General features: G+C 38.9%; 1 protein-coding gene across 1 annotated transcript in view; it reads left to right on the forward strand.

Annotated features, from left to right (window-relative positions):
* Positions 1–26,577, forward strand: part of SORCS1 (sortilin related VPS10 domain containing receptor 1) — a 258,603-nt gene that overhangs the window by 112,899 nt on the left and 119,127 nt on the right. Inside the window, exon 3 of the mRNA XM_041461224.1 lies at positions 2,841–2,940. Within this exon, the coding sequence (XP_041317158.1) occupies positions 2,841–2,940 (100 nt within the window). The remainder of the gene's footprint in view (positions 1–2,840; positions 2,941–26,577) is intronic.

Below are 26,577 nucleotides of genomic sequence, written 5' to 3' on the forward strand. Positions count from 1 at the left end.
GGGCATAGTGTATTTTTGTGTTTTCAGCTCTGCAGGTCTTGGGTTTAGTGCTTTGCAATGATTCCTCCAGGCATTTGCTTGCTCATGTTATACAGATGGACTAAAACTGATTTCTCTCTGCAAAACTTCAGAGGAGCAGCCTTCCATACAGAATGTGGAGATGCTGGTTGCTGTATATCCTTTCCCCTTCAGATAACTGGGATTGGATTTGTTGATCCTGCTCTGTCATTAATGCCTGCACCCTGCTGAGGTGCATCTGTCTTTTGCAGCTCTTCCAGGTTAGGCTGGCTTCCTGGGCTATCCAGTGGCTGATGTGTTTTTATGGGTTAGGAGTCTCACGCTGCTTTATACACCCATTTAATAAGACAAGCAAAGCTTGTTATCTAGGCTGCCAGTCAGTGCCTGCTTGTACACATTATATATATATATACATATATATATATATACAAATGCAGGGTGGTCATATGCCTGGGTTAGATCCCAACAGAGACCTCCCATGTATGCAGTGTTTCCTTTGATATAATTATTTTTTGCACTGCTCTGCAAATGTTTATATTACCATTTCTTTGTGGTAAAACACTTATGGATGCCTATCTGACTTGTATATATAACATCTTCCTCCTCTCCCCGAACCCCCCACCCCTGTTAAAATTAAGGGTAATTACAAAGTGGTACAAAAGAAAAAACTGGTAAATGGAAAGGTAGAAGGACTAGCTATTGTCAGTTTAGAACAATAATGAGAGTAAGATCTAATAGTAGCTCCTTTGATTGCTTGTGAATTCGTTCCTCTGAAAGAAAAAAAGATGTTTTTCTAAGCTTTTAAATCTTTTGGTTTCTTTTATGGATGTTGACAGAAGCACACGCTTCCATCTGTATAGAGTGTTACCTGTAAATAAAGCTGTGAATGCAAAACAATTGCCTAGAGATTTGAAGTAAGAAGTGGCTGGCAATTCTGAGATTACCATTTGCAATAGGCTGTTGACATAATTTTGCCTGTGTTGTGGCAGGGGTACTGGCTGCCTTTCTTGAACAATTTCAAAGCAAGTTTTATGTCTCAGATATTCTTTGCTCCTATCCCATTTTGAATTCATTGTCACTGGTATAAGAAAAAGCAGCATTATTTTGTTAATGTATTTTTCCTAACTCAGCAAGTCAGATTTAGTCCTTACTCTCTTTGCATGTCTTTGTCAGCTGAAACCTCACAAAGAGTAGCTTTTGGGGTTTAGGCAGAGGGCAGCAGAAGTACTAATTTGTGATAAGACTGGGTGGTGAGGGTGGGGCAAGGTAACAAAGGGGAGATGCAGTCCTTGGCCAGGCTGTGTTCAGCACCCTGCTGTGGATCTCCTCACCTGGATTCTGGAGCATCTCTGAAATATTTGGTAACAGAAACAACCAGCACAGAATCCTACTCCTCAGTCCTCTGAGGAAATAGCTCAGTTAGTTTATATGTGCTCCTGAGAGAGATGACCTTATAAAGGGAAAGATCAGTCAGCAGCTGAGAATTTGACGTTAATGTTCTAAACACCAAAGGTCATACATGCACACAGGAGGGCGTGTGTTTATTGAAGGGAAGGAGAAATCTATAGACATAAATCATAGGGCAGTTGTTATATGAGCAGGCAGATATGTGCAAAGGATTCTATAAAGTTCCTAAATAGAAAGACTCAACTTTAATGCAGATTCACATTTTAGTGCAATTCATCTTTCATGGATAAAACCCTAAGCTGCTGCTTTCTTCTTTTATTCATGTACTGATTGCAAAATCTGAAATTCAGAAGCTATAATATGAATGTAGGTATGGTACTTGATTTAGAAAAGTTCCACCCTCCATATTCCAGAAAAAAAAAAAAGAAAAAAAAAAGTAAGCATTAAAGGTCTTAAATGCCTTTGTGAATTTAGCCACTGTTGCCCTGATAGGAGAGAACCTGAAAATAATGAGTGCCAAGATTTTACTTCAGAATGTCTGGTTTTGCAGTGTGTAGTAAAAGGGAAAATTCATGTTACTGCTTGCAAGTGAAGATCTATATAGGCCCATTTGTACATGTTACAGATGACCTACAGGAATATGTTATGCTTTTGAATGTCTGTTACCCAGATTCATGTCCCTTTCTGCAATTTATAGACGCCAACTCCACTGGGCTGGGCTGATTATCTAAATCCCTGAGATCCTGGGACAGAATTCATGCAAGCATGAGCTGCATAATGAATAAAACCTCTGCTGATGATTGATCTTGGTTCCAGTCACGTGTTAAGAGTAACTCCTACAGGAACACAAGGCAGTCTTACTTGTTCACTGTCTTTGTTCTTCCCCAAGACATGCAATCAGTGTTTTTCTGGGCAACCCTAATTTCAGAAATATTTTATTTTCTCTATGGTGGCTTTTAAAGCAAGAGTAAAGCACATGTGTCCATCCTTTCTGCTAGCCAGTGTTAGAGAAGCTACTTTGGACTGTGCTGAGATGAACCATCTTAACAAAACCAATCCAAGCTTGGAGTATATGATGAATTGATAACCTTAGTCTCTTGCTCTCTGCTATTTGGCATTTCTGACAATCATTATCTTCTGTATGCAGAATGTAGCATTTCTTATTGTGCATGTTTAAGATGCTTTGGGAAGATGCTGGTTGAATTTTTCCTAATCTAATTTAAATGCAAATTATAAACACGCACATGATGCTGTGTGTATATAATTAAGTATCATTATATACTACATGAATCATTGAAAAAGCTCTGGAGAGCCATTCTGCTATTTAAAGCATGACTTATATTGAAAAGCTGCCAAGTGACTTGTGGTTTTGTGATTAAGTGTTTGTACTTACAAGAATCTCTCTTGAATTGTAGGTCAACAGATTATGGGACAACATATGAGAAACTGAATGATAAAGTTGGTCTGAAGACTATTTTGAGCTACTTGTATGTTTGCCCAACAAACAAACGTAAGGTAGGTGACGATGTGTTGGCTCATTTTACCTTTATGATGCTATTTCTGCCCTGGACATCTCTTCTAATTTCCTCAATAACTGTTACTATTTAAGTAGCAGGAATCTCTCTCTCTCTTGCCTTGGAAAAAATGTGTTACTTTATCAAAATATAACCCAAATTGTACCACCTATACCACTTACCAGTAATGCTTGAGGGAAGGATGGCTATTAAATGTACAGGTACCGTGCATGTGATTGTTTGCATACCTTCTGGATGGTGTTGATTTTGTTCTCTGGAAGAGAGAGAGACTTGTTAAAATGGTAGAAATGCATCTACAGTGGCCAGATTGTATGTAACATTATTTGTCTTCTAAGTGCTCCCAAAGGTGAATTGAACAGGATTTGACAAATTCCTGCAGAGAAAAAGCCTTCGAAGCCCAGAAGGTTTTAATCATTCAGACACCCTAGTGACTAACACTTTACTATGAATTTATAATGCTGACATATTCAAGAAGGGAATCTGGATGCCTTCTTTGAGATACATTTTTGACAAAATTTTTTGTTTTCTACTCCATGTTTTTCAGTCCTTGTGCATAGTTTGAGTCACTACAGGCAAAGCTGAATTGCATTGGCAGAAAATGTTAGTAGACTCACCTGTAAAGAAGGCTGGGTGTATTTGGGTGGCTGAGGTCATTATAATGCTGTTCTCACTATACTGAAACAATTATGTGTTAAGACAGACTGTGAAAGATAGAGGGAGCTGTCCTAACCAGAGAGGACAATGCTTAGCAGTTTAAATTGCAATTAAATGGCCTCAAATTAGTGGAGAGATGTCATCTCATTGACACTGGCCCTTAAGAAGATATGAAGCTTTTCTCTAGGGGCTGAAGAATGAAATTATCAGATCACTTAAATGTCCTTCAGCAAGCCAAGTGCAGCGTGGCACTGGGAGCCTTCATCACCTCTGGCTGCATCCTGCACCCTCCCACTCCCTCCCCTTCTCTGCCACCCTTGTTTGTGTGGACGTCTGGTGAGCTGGATCCAGGACTGACCTGCCTGAAAACTAATCCCTTTCCAGCTCAAAAACTAAGTAGATGGAAGGAAAAAGCTTTCAGGCAGAAGTGTGGAACTATCTTTTCTGGCAGAAGTCTGCTGTAACGTTGGCCTGTAGTCAACATGATCCAGTGCCAGAGGAAAGCTGCAACACCTGGGATGAGAGGACCTAGGTAATGGTCTAGTGGAAAGATTGAATTTTTCAATGTTTATTTTAGCAGGAGCAGAGTTAGGCTTGCAGGGAGAACTTCTGGAGGCCCTCCTTATGCTGTCTGTTTCTGTAGAACATCAGGCCATTTTGTCAATAAGCATTTAATTTTAGACACCCAAATAGTCCCCCGAGGCTAAGAGGGCAGGACATGTTTCCACACTAATACTTCTACAGGGAAAGCGAAAATACTGAAGCTCAAGGTCTTTATTATACTTGCTGTGGAATGAAAAGCTGAAGGAAACCTATTTAAAAATTTTGCCACCAAGGAAGAATCTATGTCTCTCCTAAGACCTGATCCACTCTTCTCCCCCGAAACTCTGATAACACTTTGAGAAACTCTGATCACTTTGAAAGTTGCATCTTGTTTCAGTAATGTGGGCTGGGTGGATAGCTGCAAAAATACTTCTAAAATTTAGGACTCAAGTACTCTAAACTCCATTAATTTTATAAACACTGCTGCAGTTAGTGTTGGGCAAATGCTAATTGTGTTTTCCCTAAATATTAGTTGTATGTGGTGATTTCTCAGACTACACCTGCAGCCTTCAAAGTCCTTTGTTCCACAAGGCCTTCCTTAGCAGAGAGAAAAGGCTTCTTCAGTAGTGTAAAAGAAAATGGTGCATTTTTCATCTTGAAGTTATTAGATGAGAGACCTCGTTACAGCAGTGATCCCTAAGGGGGGTCAGCACGTACCTAACTTACTGAAGTTGCCTTGTTTTGGAAAAAAAAATAAATTAGCACATATTTAACTTTTAGGAGTAGTTCCATTGAAACAGAAGGTAAATTTTGAACTTAGCTGACTCAGGACTGATTGCTTGTAATGAAAAAAAGCAAGTGTACCATTTATGTAAGTCTTGTCTCTTCTTTGCAAAGCAGAGCACTTAGAACAGTGAATGGTAGAATGCATGTAATTGGATTTATTAAAGTAATTGATAGATTTGTTCATGAATTTCTGATTATTTTCACATTCTGGAAATGAACAAACAACATCATGTTGAATAAATTGTTTGTTGTAATTTATTTGCTCTTCTCCATCTAGAAAAAAAATGGGCCTATAAATACCCAGTATTTGCAGAGCTTCTCACAGCCCATGCATGCCAATTTATTTCTAAAAGCTTTTGACTTCCAATTTGTGTCTCTTTATTGAACAAAATTAAATCTTTTAACCAGACATCACAGGCAATGTCATATTGCAAAAGGATGCTTGGAAAAAAAAAAAAAAAAGCTAGAACAAAGTCAATCATTATTTACAATTTAAACTGGTGACCTATTGCTGTTGGTTGGCATTTTTCTGAATTACAATATTTTCCAAAGGAAATGACAGAATGTGGTTACTAACATAGTGATGTATAAGTCCTGGCAAAGAGAAGTGGAAACATTTTTTAGTTTTCTTTCCTTTTACTGAATTACTGTGCTACCTGGTTGTATGACAGATAACACAGATCAGAGGGTAAAAAATGTACCACATGGATCTTGCCAAAGCCACAGAGCCTGTTTGAGTATTTGTCAACAAGTCTCCGGAAGAGATATGTGCAATGTGCAATAAATCCCTAGGCTTAGGTATGTCAACATTGGTTTATTTGTTAGGTTCACAGAGCCTTCTGTGATGAGAAAGAAAATTACTTGAATGCTTCTACATGAAGAAATACTGTTTGGGAATAATGCTGATGGGTTACAAACTAAACTAAAATATAAATCCAAGTAGATACCTTGAAATTCTGTTTTCGCAGAAGTGTGTCGTTCATTTTCCTAGAAAGTCACAAGCACTAAACTTTGCAGTCTTTCTCTATAAAAACCTTTCAGATAGGTTGTTTTTACTCATTGCATGGAAAATCATAGGCATACACACATAAAAAGTGAATGGATCATGGTGGGGACTCCAGAATTTGTTTAACTGGAGGTTTTCTCTGACTCAGGAAGTGCCGCTGGCTAATTTAGATGCTGGATCCTTGTAGGAGCACACTGTGTTCTCTGCAAAGAGGCACTTTGTGCAGCCCATTCGTTCTTTGTACTTTCCAGCCCCCTGTATCTGTGAATCTTCAGTTAATTAACAAATGCTGGGTGATAGCATCTGCCAGTGACTTTTATGCTATTAATAGGACTAGTGCATCAGATATTTCCCATGGGTTTGCAGTTTTGTGGCAGTGTTTGTTTGTTTGTTTTGTTTTATTCTCTCCCTTTCCACAGGCCTGCTTTGATTTTTTTTTCTTTATTCCTCCAACTGTTCAGATTTTAATTGCTGTGTGGAACAGTGTTAATTTTTTTTCTCTCTTTAAAGATGAATGGATTACAGATGCCTTCCTCTTCCTTGATATTCACTGCTTGTGTTTATCACCTTTATCACAGTGTGTTAAGCATTGTCCTGTTGAGTGTGTAGCACCAAGATAGCAGATATTTATTGTAAATAAAATTGCTTGTGTTTCAATGCTGGCTAGATCCCCAACTGCTTCAAATTTATTTATATTATGAGTTTTAAATGAAAGGAAATTAAAGGAATGGCAGCCTAGCCTTCTGTTCTTTCTAGCGTTGGCTGGTAGTTCTGCACAGAATAGTTGACAGAAGTTTCTATTAGTCAAGACAGTAGAAAATTTACCCTTGTTAGCTGAAATGGGAATGATTGATTGCTACTTTCTGTCCTCTGGTATTAGGTGAGTTGATTTGCTTTAGGGAATTTCTGTTTGTGAAATGTAAACTACCCCCTTGTATAAAGGGTAAGACCTGGAGCTGTGTGCTTTACACTTGCCTTTGTACCCACTCTTCTAAGGGTTGTGGAAAATGTCCACTGAGGTGAACAGTTCCACCTGGCATTGCTGTTTCTCAGGAGTCTGCTTATCTTCAGTTGCTAAAATCAGTTTGGGAACACTTCTGAAAATTCTATTCCTGACCTGCCTTGCTATGGAAACTTTCAGAACTCTGATGTGAGGGCAGGTGTTGATTTTTCCAGTCAAGGAAAGAGTTATTTCCAGCTGTGTCCTCCTTGTAGCCTCTGTAAATCTTGGTGTGAAGGCTTTCAGTTTGTACTGGAGAGGTTAGAGCTCAGCAGAGCTCTGAGCACACCTCACTGTGGACTAAGTCAATCCTGTGGTGGTCAAGGGATGGCATCCTTAGCAAATTAGGCACAGTGGGAAGGCAGCCTCTGTCAGTCATGCCAGTAGCACATTGTGTGATTGCTGAGATAAAAGCAATTATTTTCTTGTTCTCCTCTTTTTATTTGGAAGGAAAGGTCCTTGTTAGCTGCAGGCTGTAAGTCCAGCCTTCAAAGAGACAGTCATGAGAGACCAAAAAGGCATATGTGCATGGTTGGAATTGTTTGGGGTGTTTTGGTTGGTGTTTTATTGCATTTGGGTTTGTGGGGCTTTTTTTTTCTTTTTTTTTTTTTTTTTTCATTTTTTTTTTTTTTTAAAGTGTTATAGTGAACAGGAGATTTCAAGGGGATGTTCACTGAGAATGTTTTTGTACCTTTTTAAAGGGAGGAACCACCTTGTCCTGCAGCATTTTGGAGATCAAAACATAAATTCCTTCAAATGGAAACTTCTGTTTGGATTAAATGCTGTTTAACATAGGATGGTGCATGAAATGTCTCCTATGCTATGACCACAACTAATGATTCTTTATAGCCTCATAATTTGCTTCAGAGAGAGTATTTGTTTGCTAAATACAGTGGTCTAAATCTGTTTCATTCAGCAGTTTGAGCTAAAGATTCCACCTCATCTGAAAAGGGTTGAAATCATGAACCTACAAGAGATTATCTTGGGCTGCAGGGGTGGTTCAATGGATAGCACTGTACACATACAAACAGTTCAGTACCCATGGGAAGAGGGATGTCTCACACCGAGAATTAAGAAGTCTTTAATTTTCTGAAGTTCAGCAATAATGATGGATTAAGTCGACTGTTTTACAAGCCTCTGGTGGTGGTTACTGGAAAATCTGATAATCTTGGGATGTCCTTGGGTTAATGCAATTGCAGTTTTCACTTTTGCTTGTAATGCCTTTAGATTCAAGAATAATTCTAGCTGTGAACCAGATAAACAAGTATAGACTTTATTTCCATTTCAGAAGATTGTCTTTTCTGCCTCCCATCTCACATGCAAACAAGGATAACATTTTCCTAGTTTAGAAAGGTGGATAGTTGCTCACATCTGTTGGATATGATCTGGCAGTTGGGTAGTTTCTCTGGAGACAGTGAAGATATGTCACTGTAAAGCTGGTGCTGTCTTTAATACCGAGTTAATGGGGAAACAAATAATTAACAATCATTAACATCCATATTAACAAACTGAAGGCAGAGCCTCATCTTGCAAAGTGAATATTTTTGCTTTTGAAGTGTCTGGCAGAATCTGCTACCAAACTTTCTGATTCATGGCTGCAGTACATGACAGCTCTCACAATAGCCATTACACACAAAGCCCTTGCCATCACTCTACATCCATATCTCTTCTTGGATATGAAGTGAAATCAAAGCCCATTTATTCCACTTCTGCTCTTGTAAGCCTATCAAATATAGTGGCAGTTTTGACATTTCCTCACTCAAAGTAGCACTACAGTATGCTTTTGTGTCTCACAGAAGTCTCCAAGGGCACACTGGGTGTTGAAACTAATGATAGGGAGGTACAAGCCACGGAATTCAACTTCAGAGTTTCAAAAGTGTTCTTTCCCTTGTGAGTCTGTTCTCTGTAAACTGGACAATTAAAATTTATGCAAGATAATCTCTTGTTGAATGTCCTTCAATTCTTTTATCCCCTTTTAATTCCTCTGTGTTTCACCAAATACTCTGGAACAGATGATACCCCTTTTGGCAAGGAAGGATACATGCCAGCAGCTTAGAGAGCACAGGAGCAATATGTTGTTAGTTGCAGGCCATATACAGGCAGCTGGGATTGATGGCAGAGCAAGAACAGACCTGTCATAGCTTCAGACTTGTAGCTCCATCCATTTCCATAAGTAAGACAGGCTGTTTAAACCAGGAAGGAAGCCAGTTGCCATAATACTGTGTTTTTTTTTTCCTAAGAAAAACTGGTCCCAAGTGGTTGAAAATCAGTTTGTTCAGTGTCCCATGAAGCTGGGCTAAAAATATGGACAGCAGAGTTTTTTTTCAGTTACCTCCTGGGTTTTGAGGTATTAAAGATACATAACTAAATCTCTTTTATCTCCTTTCCCTGTTGTGTCATGGTAGGAACATACTTTTTTGGTCATAAAATTTGGAAGTTGTCTTCATAGTGTATATCTTTGGAAGTTCACCTTCAAGGGAAAAAGAACATGATAATGTGACATAACCATGCAATGGCTGTTTTGTGGCACTGTGGAAATGAATAACATAGTAAAATGTAAAAAAAAAAACCCAAAATGTTTTTTGAATACTGACCACTCAACCCTCCCTTGCAAGGCCTGCAGCAAAGTAGTAGCTGTTAATTAGCAAAGTAGTAGCTGTTAATTAGCAGATTAATCTGTAATCTGTAGGACATGTTTGCCAGCAGATTGCAACTGCTCACTCCTTCTGCAGTCTAGATATGTTGCTATGCAGAAATGAAGGATGAAATGACAGGATACTCGAGGGTTTTGCCTTCTGTCTAGCTGTGCTTGGAGTACAGGGAGAAGAAAGTGAAGAAAATAAACAAGAAAAATATTCTTGATTATTAAACTTCTGATTGATAAGAGCCAGTAAATGCAGAGAGAGGGGAGTGATGGCAAAGATTAATGGATGTAATTAGAAAGCCATCTCCTGCTAAGAAAATGTGGAATTTGACTTGTATGCAAATAACATGAGAACTAGAGACCAACAAGTGATGACTCATATATCAAATTAAGAGTAAGAGGTCCTTGAGGAAGCAGCCAAGCTTCGTGGAGAAAATGGGAGTAATTAAGTATCTGGTATGAAAAAGATATTGCAAAACCCATTAATGGCCTTTTCCTTTTGGTGCTACTGGTGAAAGGCTTAGGTTTTTTGTTGCAAGGACAAAGAGAGATTTTCCAGCGCCAGAATAATAATGATAATAATAAAAAAGATTCAAAGTTAACACAAACCAGAGAATTCAAGGGTCAAAACTGTCTGAAAATAAGGCACTGTAATCTGTTGTGTCTTTTGATTCCCATCTCTCTACCTCTTTCTCAATAGTAGTCAAAAAAGGAATTAAAACATTCAGGAAAGGCATATAACTTGGGGAGCAAGGAAAATACAATGCTTATCACAGCTGTGAGAGCACTGGCATAGGGAGGCTGTGGGTGGGAGTAAACAGAATTAATTCTATTTCTGTCCGCCACGATGTGGCTTTCAGATGGGCATGGGTCTCCCACAAATTTGCACAAAATCAGTTTTTCTGTGGAGGAATCTCTTCTACCATGTTCAGAAGGACTGAAATGTGGTCACTGTTTCTGTAAAGGTAAATATTTTAGGGATAAGTGAGAGAAAGCTGTTGAGGGAGGAGAGCAATAATAATGGCAATTGTTGGAGGCAGTGCTGAGGGTGGTGTTGAGGTTGACATTAACCAAGTAGACCAAAATATGTTCACAAAGAACTATCAGAGGAGTTCTTGCTATGTATTCTGATTCAGTAGGTCAAACCCTAGACCACTGTTTCCTAAACATTTTTTCATGGATGGGAGAGTGAAATCATACCATGGTGAATGTTTCAGGTCACACTTGTACCTTCACAGTGTTTCTGTGCACAGTTGCTAAGAAGAACATGTGAGGATTTGAGAGAAATACTTGGTAGTAAATTTTGAGTGTGGCCAACTGTTACCATGAATCTGTCAGCCAACACACTTTTGTTGCTTTTTCTGAAACTGACACTGCAGTTAAAAAGCTGGTGAAATATTTTCAAGAGATAATGTTTTATGGAAACATTTAAATTAACACAGTATTTGACAAGCAGAAATCAAATTTGCAGTTTTGTATTGCATATAGAATATTATGAATAATGGATTTTGTTATTTAGAGAAAGGAAAAAGATCATATTGATTGAAAGCACTTATTCCTAGTCAAAACACTATTTTTTTTTCTGCTGAGGTCATCTAAGAGTTTTCTGTCTCGAAGAGATTGATGTTAGAATAACAATGTTTTGGGTGCAAAAAGCTAAAGCCATTTTGTTTTGAAATGTTTCCTTTTAAAATTCTTTAGAGATTTACCAAGATAAATTCTACTAAAAACTGTGGAACATAATAATGGTACTTAAATTTGTTTTTAATCACTTTGCTGATTCTATTGTTGTTAAAAGTCTGCTCTGAACAGTTTCAATTCAAAACACTGAATTCTCCAGTGCACATATGCATTTAGGTCTCTCTGCCTCTGTGTAAATATAAAATCTCTTCAGACTCCAGTCCCATGTACCTAATTCCTTCATTAGAGGTAATAAGGAGAATTAGAAGGGAACTGTGATCTGGTCCTTGCATTACAAATTCTTTGTGTGCAGGCATTTCTCAGGGTTATGTGTTTATTCAGTATCTTTTTCCACACTAAAGACAGACAGAAAGCTGTGGAATAAGTTCTTCATGCAACTGTACAGTTACTAGAAAAACCTTAATTTATGATGCCTAATCACCATGCAGAATTAGAAGATGTATCTTCATCAGATATGGTTAAAAAAAATAATCTTCTCCTGGTGTAGGGATCCTTTGCACAGCACATTGTTTGAGTTTGAGTATTATTTTTCTGTGTTGTTTTTTTTCAGACAGAAAATGTTTTAGAGGATTTAGCCTTGTGTATGTGGTCTGGTTGCTGGTCTCTCTTTGTTTCCTCATAGGCAATTTCTGTGAACTCTACTCTTGGGCATGTTGTGTGCTCTGGATGCAGCTTTCTGGTGAAGACAATCCATTAGAAGTAATTCCTTAATAATAAGCATTGCAATGGGCTTACAGCTGTTCCTGGACATTATGCAGCCCTGAAAACACAAAATCATATTATTGTGACTCACCCTTCTGCGTCAAGACCAAGATTCTTCTGTCCTATTTATAAGTTAAGAATTTGTAGGAAGAGACTTTTTTTTTTTTTTCTGTGTTTGAGCAGAATCTGTTCCTTTGGGTTCTGGTGTACAGCTTGTCATCCATTTATTACTAATGGTAAATAATCAGTGTAATAGCTTAGCAAATCTGAATGACAGCAGTTTGTGCTTAGCTTTTGGCAGTGAAGGGAGAAACACAAACACATCCATATGTCCTCCCTAATGCCATGTTACTCAGCTCCCAGAAAGTACAGAACAATTGCAGAGGAACCCAGGTAGTATCAGCTGGGGAAGAAAGTGTGGCAATTTCTCTGTTTCTACTTGAGTCCTTTGCTCATTTATGGTGTTTTGTTGGTTTTTGGGTTGTTTCTTTTTTTTTTTTCCTTGGGGTTGTTTTGGTTTTGTTTTGTTTTGGATTTTTGTTTTTTGTTTTCTTGTTAATTGGTAGTTCAGGAGAAATATTGTCAGTCCTAGTTTATGAATGAGATCTAATCTATGTTTTTCGGAGGTCAAAAAAAAAATCACCTGCCGTCAGAAACTAAACATGGGATTTTGGTTGAAATCCTAAACACAAAATCATCTTTTCTCTTAATTCCTGTGATTCTGGAAGATCACAATCTTCCAGATCTCCTTTTATACCATTTCTTTCTGAGAGGTACTTACAAACTGAAGTTCACATGTGCAAGTTTGTGCCCTTTGTTTGTATTGCTTACAGATATAAACAAACCCTTTCACAAAAACCAAACAAACAAACAAGAAAAAGAAACCAAAAAAGAAAAGGTGCAGAAAGGAAAATATCAATCATTTGAACCTGTTTGGCAGTGTGGCAGTAGGTTATTGTGGAGGAATAGAGGCAGCTTAATTCAGCATTCAATGATTCAGTGTAGCAGTGGACAAATCATTGCTCCTCAGGACCCCTGTGTGTCTAACATCAGTGGCATGGCAATATTCCTTTCTAAAGACAAATAAATTTCTCTAATGAAAATATGTCTTGACATTTCAAACCTTGGAGCTGAGAGCTGTCTCCCAAGTCACGTTCCTTGTTAAAATGTTTCACTGTTCTCTTTCTGTACTACCTCTACCTGCAAAACTTCTCCATGTGCTCCAGGATGCCAAACCTTTCCTGTTGCTGCTGTTTCAAGTGTGTTGCTGCCATTTGCAAGCTCTCACAGGAGCGTTCAGTCAATTACCACCAAAGACTCCCATTGTTGAAAAGAGACTGACCTTCCCCCCCTTGGGCACCAATTAAAATCTATTACTCTTTTCCCATCGTACTTGCTGTAATTGGAGCTCTGGCTCTTTGCCTGGTTGAACTTGTTGGGTTTTCCTCTCCTTTTCATTATTACTGAAACTTTTCTAAAGATGGCAAGAGGGAAAATTCCAAACCACATCTGTATATACCTTGGGGACGACAACAACAACATTTTAATGAGACTTTTAATTTAATCTCTCTCTCACTTGTCATCAGGAATATAAGAAAAATCCAAATCAAAGAATGGATATGTTTCATATGATGATATGGCTTATTTCCTTCCTCTTTTTGTTCTCTTCCTTCAGCTAATGTGCCCCAATTATTTTACAGAGAAGGTTTTCCAGCAACTATAGGACAAATATGCTGTGAGCCTTGCTAATAAAAATACTGTGCTCTGGAAGTTGAGGGGAGCATGTGCTGTGTACCTGAGAACTCTCTTGAGCCTCATGGCCTGTCTTTTCTTGTACACCAATGCACTGGATAGGTGTTCCTTTCTTCCTAGAGTATGTCTGCAGCTCACATCTCTAAATAATATTGATAAAAGCATTTTTCTCTCCTGGTGGCTGATAATGATCAAGCAGTCTATCTTAACTGGCTAGCAGCAAGTGCTGTGCTTGTCACAGCCTGCTCCTGTGACATTAGAGCCACTAAAATCATGCTGTGTACAGCTGCCCTTATGTAAGTGTGGCTGCCACCTCAGTGTCTTTCAAGAGAGAATTTAAGCCTACCCTGAAGGTGAGATTTGTAAACATGCCAAGCCTGTGCTGAAAAGAAATTCAGGGAGAAAAAAAAACCCCACAGTTCTTCGTGCTTCGGGATTCTCTTGCTTTCAGTGAGGATAATCTAAGCTAAAGGTACATGATTGATACTCACCAAACGGTTGATGTGGATCAGAAAAATCAGCTGTGAAGTGGCTCTTTGAGGGTGTTTCTGGTGTTTGCAACCAGGCAGGACCTGCAGGCAGTTTGAGTTGCATTGGTTTTTCCACCATTTGGACAACAGATGCACCATAACAAGTTTGCATGTTTAGCAATGTAGCCTTGTGGAGCTAAGTCACGAGAAATTGAAGTTTAAATTTTTGCTTTAGCCAGGTCCCTGAAAGCTGTAGATACAGCCAAATCTGTATATAGTTTGATTTTGCTAGGGCACTCCATGAGAAAACCAGCCATGGGTTGATGAGGAGGATTCCAGAGTGAATAAAGCTTAGCCTTGGAGTCTGGCTCTGTTGCAGCTGACTTCTACAAGTGACAGGCTGGCACAGCCCAGGGTATCCTTCAGCTAATTCACCAAAAAAGGGTGAATTTCAGCCACCACCAAAAGGGGCACAGACTTTAATGTAGGTTACAACAACCTGTCAGGAACTTGGAGTGCTCCTTGTGTGACTAAACTTGTGTCACTGCATCTCCACAGATGTCAGAACTCAAGTTAAATGAGTTATTTTCATATCTGTAGGAGTGGAGAGGTGACTTTAACAAATGGTAAAAAAATTAAGAATCTATCACTTCTTATTTCTTTACCTGCTTTCTCATTTAACACATAACTTTGAAAAAGCTGCATTGAAGCTTTGCACTTGGAAGTGGTAGCTCCTGACTTCTGCAAAACAGAAATTTATTTCGCTGAGAAAAATCTCACTGAGTTTTTTGGGGTGAGGTGCTGTATAAGTACAAACAGTTTTTATTAATAGTCAATTCATGTGCATAATAAAAAGTATGTTCCCACTATAAAGAAGGTTAATATTGTTCAATATATCTACATTACAGCCATACTAAAGCTGTGTGTATATGTTCTGTTTGGAATTAAATGAATAGGTGCTACATTACACTGTACACACTTGTGTATTATTGCTGTGTGAGAGATATATGGTCTCTACCACTTGAGATGGAAAAAACATGTCTTTCAGTAAAAAGATATTTCCTATGCATGCTGCATAGGAAATATTTAATGAAATTGTGAATAAGTGAAGCAGATTCATCAAAAGAAAACAACATTATTTTTGCTGCGGTGGGAGAGAATTTAAAACTAAAAATCAAAACCCTCTTTCTCTCTCAAAGTTTGTCTGCTTTCAAAATCCAAGCCGTGGAAAGGCTGTTCTCTCCTTAAAATGCAAAACCTCAGGAAAAATAAATGCCTCATCCTTCTGAAAAATCCATCCCTAAATGTCATAAAATATTACTCGGTAATTTGTCAAATCATTCACACTGCAGGCTGCTGTGGTCCAGTTTGAGTTTAATCTAAAGTGAAATCAGTCCCCATGTTTCTTCCTTCTGGGTCAGACTTTCATGCCAGGTGGGTTTTTTGCTGGGGTTCTCCAGGGACAGGGTGGCTGTGACCACAGGCAGTGTTAATGGTGATGAGTGATTCTCACAGGGGTCAGGCAGGTACCCAGCTGTCAGCCAGGACCTTCAGTGAATATGCTTTACATGAAAGTCTCCTTCTTAATGTGTTTCAGTCCAGAAAAAAATATTCCACCTCACTGATTTGTGGAGAGTAGGAAAGATAAGTTTTTGCCTTATTTGAGTACGTGGAAGGGCTCTGCAAACAAACACACACAAATACAAAAATACCTGGTAGCCTGTCTCAGCTGGCATAAGCTAACTTTTCTAAGAAGCGGTGAAATAAACAACAAAAAAAAAATCTCAATTTCCTTTCTCTATTGTACCTGAAATATCTCTTCTTCTAGGTCAGAATGTATTTGGACCTCTCTAACAGCAGGTGGTGAAGCTGCAGAAGGTATTTGTGTGGAAAGGAAGAAGGAAACTATCTCTTTCCTAAGCTGCAGGGGAAATTTAGGCAGGGAGAATGTAATTAGCCATCCTAAGAAATGCCTGAGAGAACAGAAATTGCCAGCATTGTTCCTGCACAGAGTTTTGAGAACTTTAATAAATGCAAGTGATCAGCACAGTAATTTTAAGTATAGTCTGGAGGTCTGCAGTAAAAAACCACAACAAGCAGACCCAATAACTACAGCAAAATTAGAGGTATTTTTTTCAAAAGGATACTTAACTTAGTTATGTTAATATTTGTCATAAATGTGTAATCCACAGCAAGGATATTTGGAAAGGGTAAGTATATTTTATGGTCATTAAAAGGCAGATTTGCTTACACTTCAGTGTTCAGTTAGTAAAAGCTTTTATTGACTCTTAAAAGCTGCATTTAGACGGGACTTCACATTTGGGAGAGAAGCTGTTTTAATGTGGACACCAATGTTCTAGATTCAAGAACATAAAGGAACATCTCTGCTACCCCACCACCCTGAGGTGACATTGCTTCTTGCAGTGTTGAGAATATACCCATTTAAAACCTGTTGCATGTCTCTGAAATGTGCCTGTTCTGTCTAGTAGTATAAGTTAAAATAGCTGCAATAAGTGATAGTAGAGCAGAAGGGAATAAGAAACCCAAAAGTTTCCTATGCAATAAAATCTGATTATTAGACTGTAGCCTTGTTAAGCTGAGTAATAATCAGAATAATTAATATGTTTTGCTCTGATTTTAATTGTGATTTTTGCTGGAGTAATTTGAAAAATAAGTGTTTGATTATTATGTTAAACAATATTTTTTTGCCCTTCTTAAATTGCAGTCTTTGGTGAAAATAAAAACAAGGTCCATTATAAATTAAAAATATGAATGTACAGAGGAGACTACTAAGTGAATTAGAAGGAAAACTTGGAAAAAAAGAATCCAAGCCTGTCTTGGGAATGGTTTACAAGCTTTTAAATGCAAATTTATCAAAGCTTTTTGTAAGTCATGGATTTCATTTTTAATCGGTATTCCACGGTTTGAAACTCAGCCACACAGGCTCTCACTTGGTTAACATTCATTTTACTAGTCTCAGATCTTGATCCAAAATCCACTGAAGTCAATAGAAAGACTCATTTTGAATGCAAAATTAAATTATTCTTCTTAGCATGTCAGAAGAGCTTCCTCTTGCAGTCTCCTGCCATTGCAGCACAGAAAACCAGAGTAAAATATTTGGCAAGAAGGTAGAAGTTTCTTTCTGACCTTGTGGATGAGCCTGGGCTCACAGACAACATATCTTCAGATCTTCTAATGTATCATTTCAGTAAGTGTTAGGTTACCCTGATAAATAATAATTTTTTTTTTTTTACATATTTGTACTAAAGTCCCACATATAACCTCACATAATTAACATTTATTGGTTTCATATGCTACTCAGATGTATTAGGTGTATGATGTCTGGTGCATGTTCTACTGTATTCAACACAATTAAAAGAAATAGATACAAAATGTTGCTGGTAGCTTTGTGGACAGCTATGTACACACATTGGGAAACCAGTACTTCAAGACTAGACTACGGATGGGAAGACAAAAACAGTCTAAAACCATTAAATAATTTGTCTACATCTCTACAGCCACTGGTGAAACGGGAATCTCAATCTCAGTGTAAATCCTAATGTTTTGTCCTGTGAATTTGACAATGCTTTTTCCTCAGAAGGTTCAAAACTTAGTTAAAATGCTGCTGAGAACATGTGCACTTGCTAAATCAGTGGAAGGTCAGCAGGATATACAAGATTTATGAGGGCCAAACAAAGCAGAGAATCACTTGTGATAAGGTTGAATCACATATGACTGTGATTCCTGGCGCTTGATTTTTCAATCATTAAAAATGATAAATTATCCTTTATCAAACTCAGCTGGAGGGAGTATTTGTGAATGATGCCTTTTAGGAGTTAATGGCGTGACTTGCAACAATGGTAACATGAGTTTTTAGCATGAATAATTTAGCCAGTGCATTCTGGAGATGTAAGTGAAGTGTGATACTGATGGAATACACACACGTGTGTAATCATACATATTACAGACAGAGATAGACCAAAGAAGGAAGTGTGGGCTTGTAGAGACCAGCTATCCCACCCGGGAATGTTCATCCCACAGACATTGCACAACAGAGGACAGGGAAGCTCTGAGATGGTTTTTCAGTTGTGAGTTTAGTGATGGCTCCCAGGCATTGCAGGGTAGAGCTGACAGGCTTTATAACAGCATAGATATGCTTTTAGAGAAGTCTCTTCTTGCTTATTTCCTCCTAGGCAGGCTTTAGGCTGCCCACTGGACCATGAAGCAGTGCAACATCATTTTTGGCTGCGTGCTGCAGGTTTTCTTGCAGTTGAATTGCGTGTCACAGTTTGGGTATCACAGGTCTACTGGGTGATATTCTAACCTGCAGATGAAGAGATCCAGCTGTCTGGTACTGCCCAATACTGCTTTACTTTATCGTTGACTTCAGCTGGGCTTTTTCTGAAGTCCCTGATGTCAGGATCTGTGAAGGTTTGTACGTGTCTAGCTTCCCTGGCTTCTCAAGAGTTAAAGAGGAGATGGGTTCTTGCTTTCCTTTACTAACTGAGCCAAAGTCTGCTGGCCTGAATTTCTGACAAGTGGGGAGACACAGATGGTGGATGCTCTGATGGTCTCCTCATTTCTTATCCCTCCTTAGTGTTTGGGAACTGTAACTTTTCTCATCAGAGCTGCGTAGCTAAGTATAGCTACACACTACAGCTACAGGACTTACTCAGGTACTGCTGCAATGAATAGATTTATTTATAGATACTGTATTCTTTACTATATATTTAGTAGGGATTTGCCTGAAGTCACCCACACTTAGGTATGCTCAGGATCCTGCTCCCTTCTAGCTTTCCCTTCATTGCTGTGGAGTGAAACATATCCCTGATGTTCTGAACCAGCAAAACTCAGTGTGTGCCTTGCTCCCTTCCAAATAACTCACTGCATGAGCCTGTCTGTGGGGACATTGAGTCCTTTTATGTGAATCAGGATTTATTTGCTTTTGAAATGTTAATGCTAGAGACGAGGAGGAGGAGATGTCTTCCTGAGCTGCCTTAAAGATGCTATTTTAGTGTGTTGCTGTGGATTAAGAGGACTACTGAAGGGCAGCATGGCAACTCCTCTTTGATCCAGATGACTGGCTCTGTAGGTGGTGGCCATTAGGAAGGAGGAACAGCTCCATCCATCCTATGGCTCCAGCTGTAGGGAGTCATAAAGCTGGTTTATATCAGGCCAGGTTTTCTCTGCAAGTTGTGTCAAAGCCCAGTGATTTTTTTTGCACTCCTGTTTCTAACATGCCACCTTTCCTAGCTGGCTACAGGGCTAATGCTCCTGCTCATACCTTCAGCACCTCACATCTCAGCTGTTACAATGCCCTGACCCCACAAATGTGGCCATCTCTGATTCACACAGAATGCAGCTGCAGAAATCAGACACCTCGATTTTTGCTGCAGCCACAGGACACACCTCTTTGGAATGCTCCCCAGCTTTTACACTAAAAGCAGAGCTGCAGGTCCTCACTTCCCAGACTTGGCTATCTTTGCCATACCTCAGTGCTTGTTAGGAGGTCAGCTGCTGCCTCCTATTAACCTGTGGCTCTAGTCCCCACTTCTGCTTGCAGCCTTTTCAATTAAGTGCCTTTATAACTTTCTCAGTGCGCCCTTCGTGCATGGGAGGAGTTGGTTTCTAAGGAACATCCTCTGCTTCACTGCCATATGCCATTTATGATAGAAAATGCTTGGTCATAGTTGGGTTTCAGCTTATTTTGCCTGCCTTTAGTTTGTGCCTTTGCAGATACTGTACTTTGTAGTTCTCTGCAGCAACTGCTTTATTGATATTTCTATGAATGGGAGCAACAGACTCCTGGACTATGATTAGACTGTTGTGATGCTGAGTTAACACAAGTAATAATTAAATAGCTGGAAAGAGGTGTGAAAAATAATGAACCAGAGAGGGAGCAGGCAGTCACCTGCCTGCTGGAATAGAAACGAGACAAAAAACCAAAAGAGGTGGAATCAGAGATAAAAGAAAAGAAAGGATGGAGTCAAGATGGGGAGGAATTGAGAGAGGATTTACAGAGTCATAGGTGGGGGCTTCTTGCAAATCAAGTTGATTATTTTCTTTGTTTGATGGGTGCACAGTGCATTAAAACATTTGCATAGCATTCCCAGGCCCTCCTGCTTAGATTTACAGTTCTGAACCATCCTTTGTTTGAGGGGGATTAAATTCTCTGAAGAATTCAGAGCCAAGTCTACAAGGAGGGTTAGTACCCATTCTTTTCTCTTTTCTTCTTTTCACTGTGCTGGGAGGTGCTCACCTATTTAGGACTTAAATATTTAGCCTTCTGTATGGTAAAGACTTTGTGGGTTTTTTTTTATTTTATTTATGAAAGGTTGATAATTCATTTTTCTGAAATAAAAAAGATGGAGGAATGTTTCCTCCTGTTAACTTAGGGTCAAAAATACGTTTGATTTCCTCCTACATGTCCGTTCCGTTGAGACTCGCACAATTTATAATCAATTTTTATTAAATTGCCAGAATTTGCAAAACAAAGCAATGTTTTGTGACACATCTTTAAACAATTAATTTTGAAGTAGATAAAACATGTAGGCTTTCCTCATTTTTTTTTCTTTTTTTTTCCCCTGAAGATGTTTCAGATTAAACTGTTTTTTATGAGATTTCAAAGACATGGGACTTAACAGTCCCTCTCCTGAAACACCAGGTTTTTTAAACGCACAAAATATTTGCAACAAAAATACATATTTCTGTTTGTTGGAAACTGGAACTGTTTATCAGCCAGCATAGTCATAAAATGTAGGCTTTTCCTTGGTTGTTCTCAACAAACTGTGCCCTGCATGTAACTTTTTAAGAATCTGTCACTTCATCTGTTTTCTTCCTGTTTTTGATTTATATATGTGGCATTATCCCTGTTTTGTGAGCAATTTTTACAGTAAGAAAACAGGGAATTTGCTATAAAACTAGCAAGTTAGGAGGCCAGTCTGAATAAAATCTCTTTTACCACTGTAGTATTTAATTTATGTTTTTTCCAGCTGTCCTTGCTTGTATAGCTGTTGTTATCTGGAGGAGCAGTCAGGGCCTTGCTGCAGTTGAAGGCTCATATCTGGTTGATCGTGTCAAGTGACACAGAATTTTTCTTGTCTCGGGAGGTTTGTGCACTCTCAGCTTCTCATCTCCCATATATCCATGATGGTTTCATCCACATCCAGCTGGTTTTTGTGCAAAAAGATAAGAAAAGCAAACACAAACAAAACTTGCAACTCCCTCAAATGTTCTTAAAAGGAACGCCAGGGAAAACTCTGTGAAACATTATCTGCTAAGCCAAAGCAGCTCTAAATTCTGTCCGAGAGCTGATTATTGCTGGGCTTTGAAATCCTGTCTGTGTAATCCTTTCTCTACTCTGGATTCTCTGCTAATCCTGCACCTGCTCTTCCTAATTCCAACCTATTTAGGGATATAGGCAATATATTCTATTTACTGGTTCATTAATATGTCTGGACATGGGCTTCCAAACCTGTGCAGGGTGTGTAGGATTTCTCTGAGGACACAGATGAAATCTGCTGAACTTGTATTGGAGGAAAAACAAATTAAAATCAACTTCTAAAATGCAGCTTCATCATTCAAAGGTCTGTATAGTGCTGGCCTTGCTCATTTTTAGGCAGTGTTGGAGGAATTTGTCAGAAGAATTTTATTTAACGTCTTTGAATATTACTTATAATGATTAACTGTTTCTTCAGTGGCTGAGTCCTCAGGGCAATGACTTGGTGCTGCAAATAATGCCTGCTTTTGGAGGGTTTCTTTTCATTGACACTGAAAATCACGTTTTTTTCCCCTTTAAAAAAAAATGAAAAAAAAGAAAGAAAAAGAAAAAGTGCACATGCCCTGAAGCCATTTATACTGATTGGAAATTTACTCTCAGGTAAATCAAGCAAGACCATCTGACATATTAAAATGTTGACCAATTTGTAAAACAAACCTTTCCTTCTTAAAATGCTGTGTTTGCACACAAATATTTATGTGTGTATTTGCACACGCACGTTCTTCTAAATACGGGAATATCTATTATGTGAAACAGGTTAAAATTATTTTAACTTTTTTTTTTTGTTACATTAGATTTTTTGGGTTTCATGGGACAGGATTATTGGGACATGAGGTCAGTGTGGCTTCCTCTCAGCAAGGTTTTCAGTTAGCAAAACTCATAAACCATATTCTAGAGAGAGAAGTGGGGGGCCAGATCATCAGCTATGTGACTTCTAGTACATGGTCACAAGATACTGTGAAATGGCTTCCACAGTGCCTGTAGCCTGTGCCTCTCCCTTACCTTCTGCCTTTAAACTTCTTTACACTGATTTTATCCATGAGTGACAGTATAGAATTGTAGTGTCAGGCATTAAAATCTCAGTTAAAAAAAGAGTTTACCAGGCTGATAGGTGCCAGTGGATCACTTGGCATCAATATCCAGGTATGTGCTCTTTGCTTGTCAGTGCAAAGTGGCAGAGCTAAGCTTAGGTCAAAATAAAAAAAAATTAAACTTTAAGTCTAATGTATTGGGGATAAAATTATGTTCACAGAAAGAGAAATGCTTCAGTTAGCACTTAGTACATTGGTAAGCTGAGATTAAATTGCTACAGGTCTGGAGATTTGCTTCTGACTTTTTCTAGTGTAACCAAGATCAAAACTGGGTGATGATTCTTAAAAACACCATGAAAATATGACTAGATTTTGTGAAGTACTGATTTTTAGTGTAACTAGTTATCCTTGAGAATGAACCACTAAAATGAGGTAGAATATAAAATTTTCCTGTTTCATGGTAGCAGTATTTTAGGATCTTGTATCTCATGGTTTGTCTTGGATGGGGTGGAAACTGAAGCTGGATGAGAATCAGCAAGCAAGAGGCTTGAACATAATATTAAGAGTATGTAACAGAATATCTGACAGTTTCTCACTTCTGCAGTCTTGACTCTTGCATAGCATCATTGGTCTCTTTGTTGTGATTCTCACTGTAGAAATAATTTAAGATCTCTGGGACAAGTACTTCCCATTTTGTTTCTAACTGCAATGCCTCTGATTGGAAAGCAAGAGAATTCCATGCTTTCAAAGATACAAAATGCACTTGTAGGCTGGATGTCCTTTGAGGTATCAAGTCCCATATCTGCCACTAGGCCTTTGATTGGCTCTTCTTTTTTGGCACTGTTCAAAAGCTTAATTTCTGGGGCTTTTCCATATTAAAGACTCTCATCTTTGGTGTCAAGAGTAAGAGTTTGAGTGGAAAAGGAAAAGGTTAGATTGTAAAGCCCCTAATTCTGATCTGCAGAAGAGCTAATTCTTCTGGGTCTGAAAAAGAATTTGGGGAGATTAGGCAGTATTGACGCAGCCTGGCATGATGTTTTGCTTCCAAATAAAACCTTATTCTGATACAAATCAAGGCAGACATTAACCTTCCAAGTAAGGGACACAACAGTCTTACAAAGAGTGTTCACCTTGTCTTGTGTAGGCCTGTTACTAAGATTGCAGAGCCATGAGGTTGTCATTCTTGACCTGTTCTTGTCATCAAGATCATGGACTTGTCAGAAGAGTCCAGCAGTCAAACAACAAACAAGTCAAACTTGTTCCATTGCAACAGTCTGTGTCAGGATTAAGTCTCCTGTGTCCCCCTTCACGCCCTACTCATAACATAAACTAGGAACATAAACTAGTTAAGTTTCCAAGTTGATTTAGGGCTGTGTGCCCCAGCAATGGTCAGGTCACTGAACCAGTTGGCAGATTGAGTTGAGTGAGTGCCAATGATAACACAAGAGGAAGGGCAAGAAAATCTGCAGCTAGAAGTGAAGGAGGCAGGAGGATCTCAACACCTGTGACCTGGTATCCTAATTTCTGCTGTGGAACTTGATTCTCTGAAGCAGTATCTTTAAAAACCTCTGGTTTTAAATAAGCCAGAGTTTCTCTCTGCTGGCCCAGAGGGTCCAGAGCTGTGTGTATGACATGTCTAATGAGAGGCAATGTTCTCTTTTCTCATCATCTCCCATCTGAGAAACAGGTGATGAAGGTATAGTAAACTCAGAACTCTAAGATTCTTTATTCTTCCATACCTGTTCTGTCTTGTTTGTTGATGTCAGTGCTGAGAGGGGAAGCAGTATGTCAGTATGGACAGGATACACTGAGCTGTAGTCTCCTTAATTAGCCTTCTGCCAGCTCCATGAAAGACCCTGGAGGGAAGAACATGTCTAGTGACTACATTCACAGAGTCCAGTGCTGTTTTTCACTGCCTCTTAGAAAATCCACAACTAATTGTGAAAACTGCCACCATTCTCATGCTTGGATTTTGATCTGGCTCTTCTCAAAGTATGGAAGTATACACTACTCAGAGTAAAAGAAGATTGTTTGCAGAGTATGAGAAGGTTGAAATCAGTGAATTTTCTGGACCTCTGCCATTTTACTTGCTATCTAAATTGTTCCAGTGACTTTATTATGCAAGAGAACATGGACAAGGCAGATCTGAGCATAATAAAAAGGGCAAAGCTGTGCCAAATCAGCACCTGAATCAATGAATTTAGTCATCTGACATCTGTTTCACTTGTCAGGTAAAAAAATTTATGCAATTAGCTGAGACACATGCCTACAAAAAATTGCAAATGTTTTAGTAAGATTGCAAAGCTGGAAAGCTATAAGCTTTGCATTTTTCTATGCACATGCTCTGCAGTTAGGGAGGAATGTACATGCTCACAACTGCTGAACAAATGTTTATAACTTGAATATTTGTTTGAGAGAGGGTATGTAATCACATAGCAAACTTCCTAGAGAGCTGGTTAGCACACAAATTGGACTTTCTTTATAAAGGTTTTTAAAATTCATTTTAATGGGTGAGAAAAGCTGGCTGACGTTTCAGAACTGAGTGCTGATATAAAAACTCTCATTCATGGCCCATGGGAATGTGAACATTCACTGGAGTTTAAATCTCTGGTGAATTTTTTGCTATAGCTATATAGCAGCCTAATATTCCTGTCAGAACAGATTTGCAAATGACCCATAAACCAAAGAAGAAACTAAAGCTGAAAGGATGCTCTGGGCAATATAATTTTCTTTACTGACTTTTTGTCTCAGTCTGAGTCATTGATAATGGTTTCTGATTGCAACTTCTATTCAAGGTTAATAAAGAAATCAGGATAGGCGGAGAAGAAAATGTTGGCTTATTAAGAAAAGCAGTTAATTGTTAACACACAGTAATGAGATTTCATTGGTTTCCATGACATTTAGTCTAGGCTGTGGAGGGAATCTCACTAAAGAAGAGGGATGTCCAGCGTACCAAGAATGGGACAAACTCTGTGTTACATCCTGGCTATGCAGAGTAAGCCAGCCAGCTCTAGAGGGTCAAATGTCATTATTCATAAAAATTTACATGCATTAGTCGGTGGTCTTAGCTTAAAAGTATAGAATCATCTTGGTTGGAAAAGACCTTTAAGGACCTTGAGTTCAACTGTTGACCTAGTCCAAGTCAACAGAAACCTTGTCCCTAAGGGCCACATCTGTTTAGATATCTCCAGGGGTGGTGGTTCAGCCACTTCCTCAGGCCTTGTCCCTAAGGGCCACATCTGTGCCATTTAGATATCTCCAGGGGTGGTGGTTCAGCCACTTCCTCAGCCTCCTGCTCCAGTGCTTGACAACCCTGCTGGTGGTGAAATTTTTCTGAATATTAGTCTTCTCTCCTGGGGAGGTGGGGCAGTCACAAAGGAGATTCATGTGCTGTGTGGAGCAGGGACTTGTCCCAGTTGCCCCTGTCCCTTCACTGTCTCTCTGCACTCCCTTCAGGTTCCCCCAGTTTGGGAAACCTCCCTGTGCATGATTGTGCCAGCACTGGAGCTGCTCACTTCAGTGTCCAGGGGTTACACTGGCTAAAAGCTGCATGCATGGCTGAAATTGTCTGTCTGCATCTATGCCTCAGGCACTTGAACTGAGGCAAGGGGATAACCATTTACTGCTTTGTGTTCTGTGAATTAATAAAAAACTTCAGGCTTCCAGCAGCTTGAATCCTCAGGAGAGACTTCTCTTGACTCCAGGGAGCTTTGGAACAAACATCAGAGAAGGTGCAGCATTGTTTGGCAGTTTTTCATAGAGCAGTTCAGAAAGACTTTGTGCTAGTCAGTTTAGAAACTAAACTTGGTTAGTTTCTTGGTGACAGTGTATGAAAAGTTGCAGTAAACATCCCTCTTATTCAGGAACTTTGGAAGTTAACAAAAAGGAAAAAGTATACAAAATATATTAAATATTCTTTAAAAACGTAGCAGCGCAGCTGGTGACCTGGAAGGAACCCTTCCACCTCCAACTTCCAGTAATGTAATCTCTGCCTCAGATATTTTCTCAGGCTGAGTCATTCAGCTGGATGGATTTTGACTTTATTTCTA

Source organism: Pyrgilauda ruficollis, unplaced genomic scaffold, assembly GCF_017590135.1.
Source record: "Pyrgilauda ruficollis isolate IOZ18807 unplaced genomic scaffold, ASM1759013v1 scaffold15, whole genome shotgun sequence".
Classification (NCBI taxonomy): domain Eukaryota; kingdom Metazoa; phylum Chordata; class Aves; order Passeriformes; family Passeridae; genus Pyrgilauda; species Pyrgilauda ruficollis.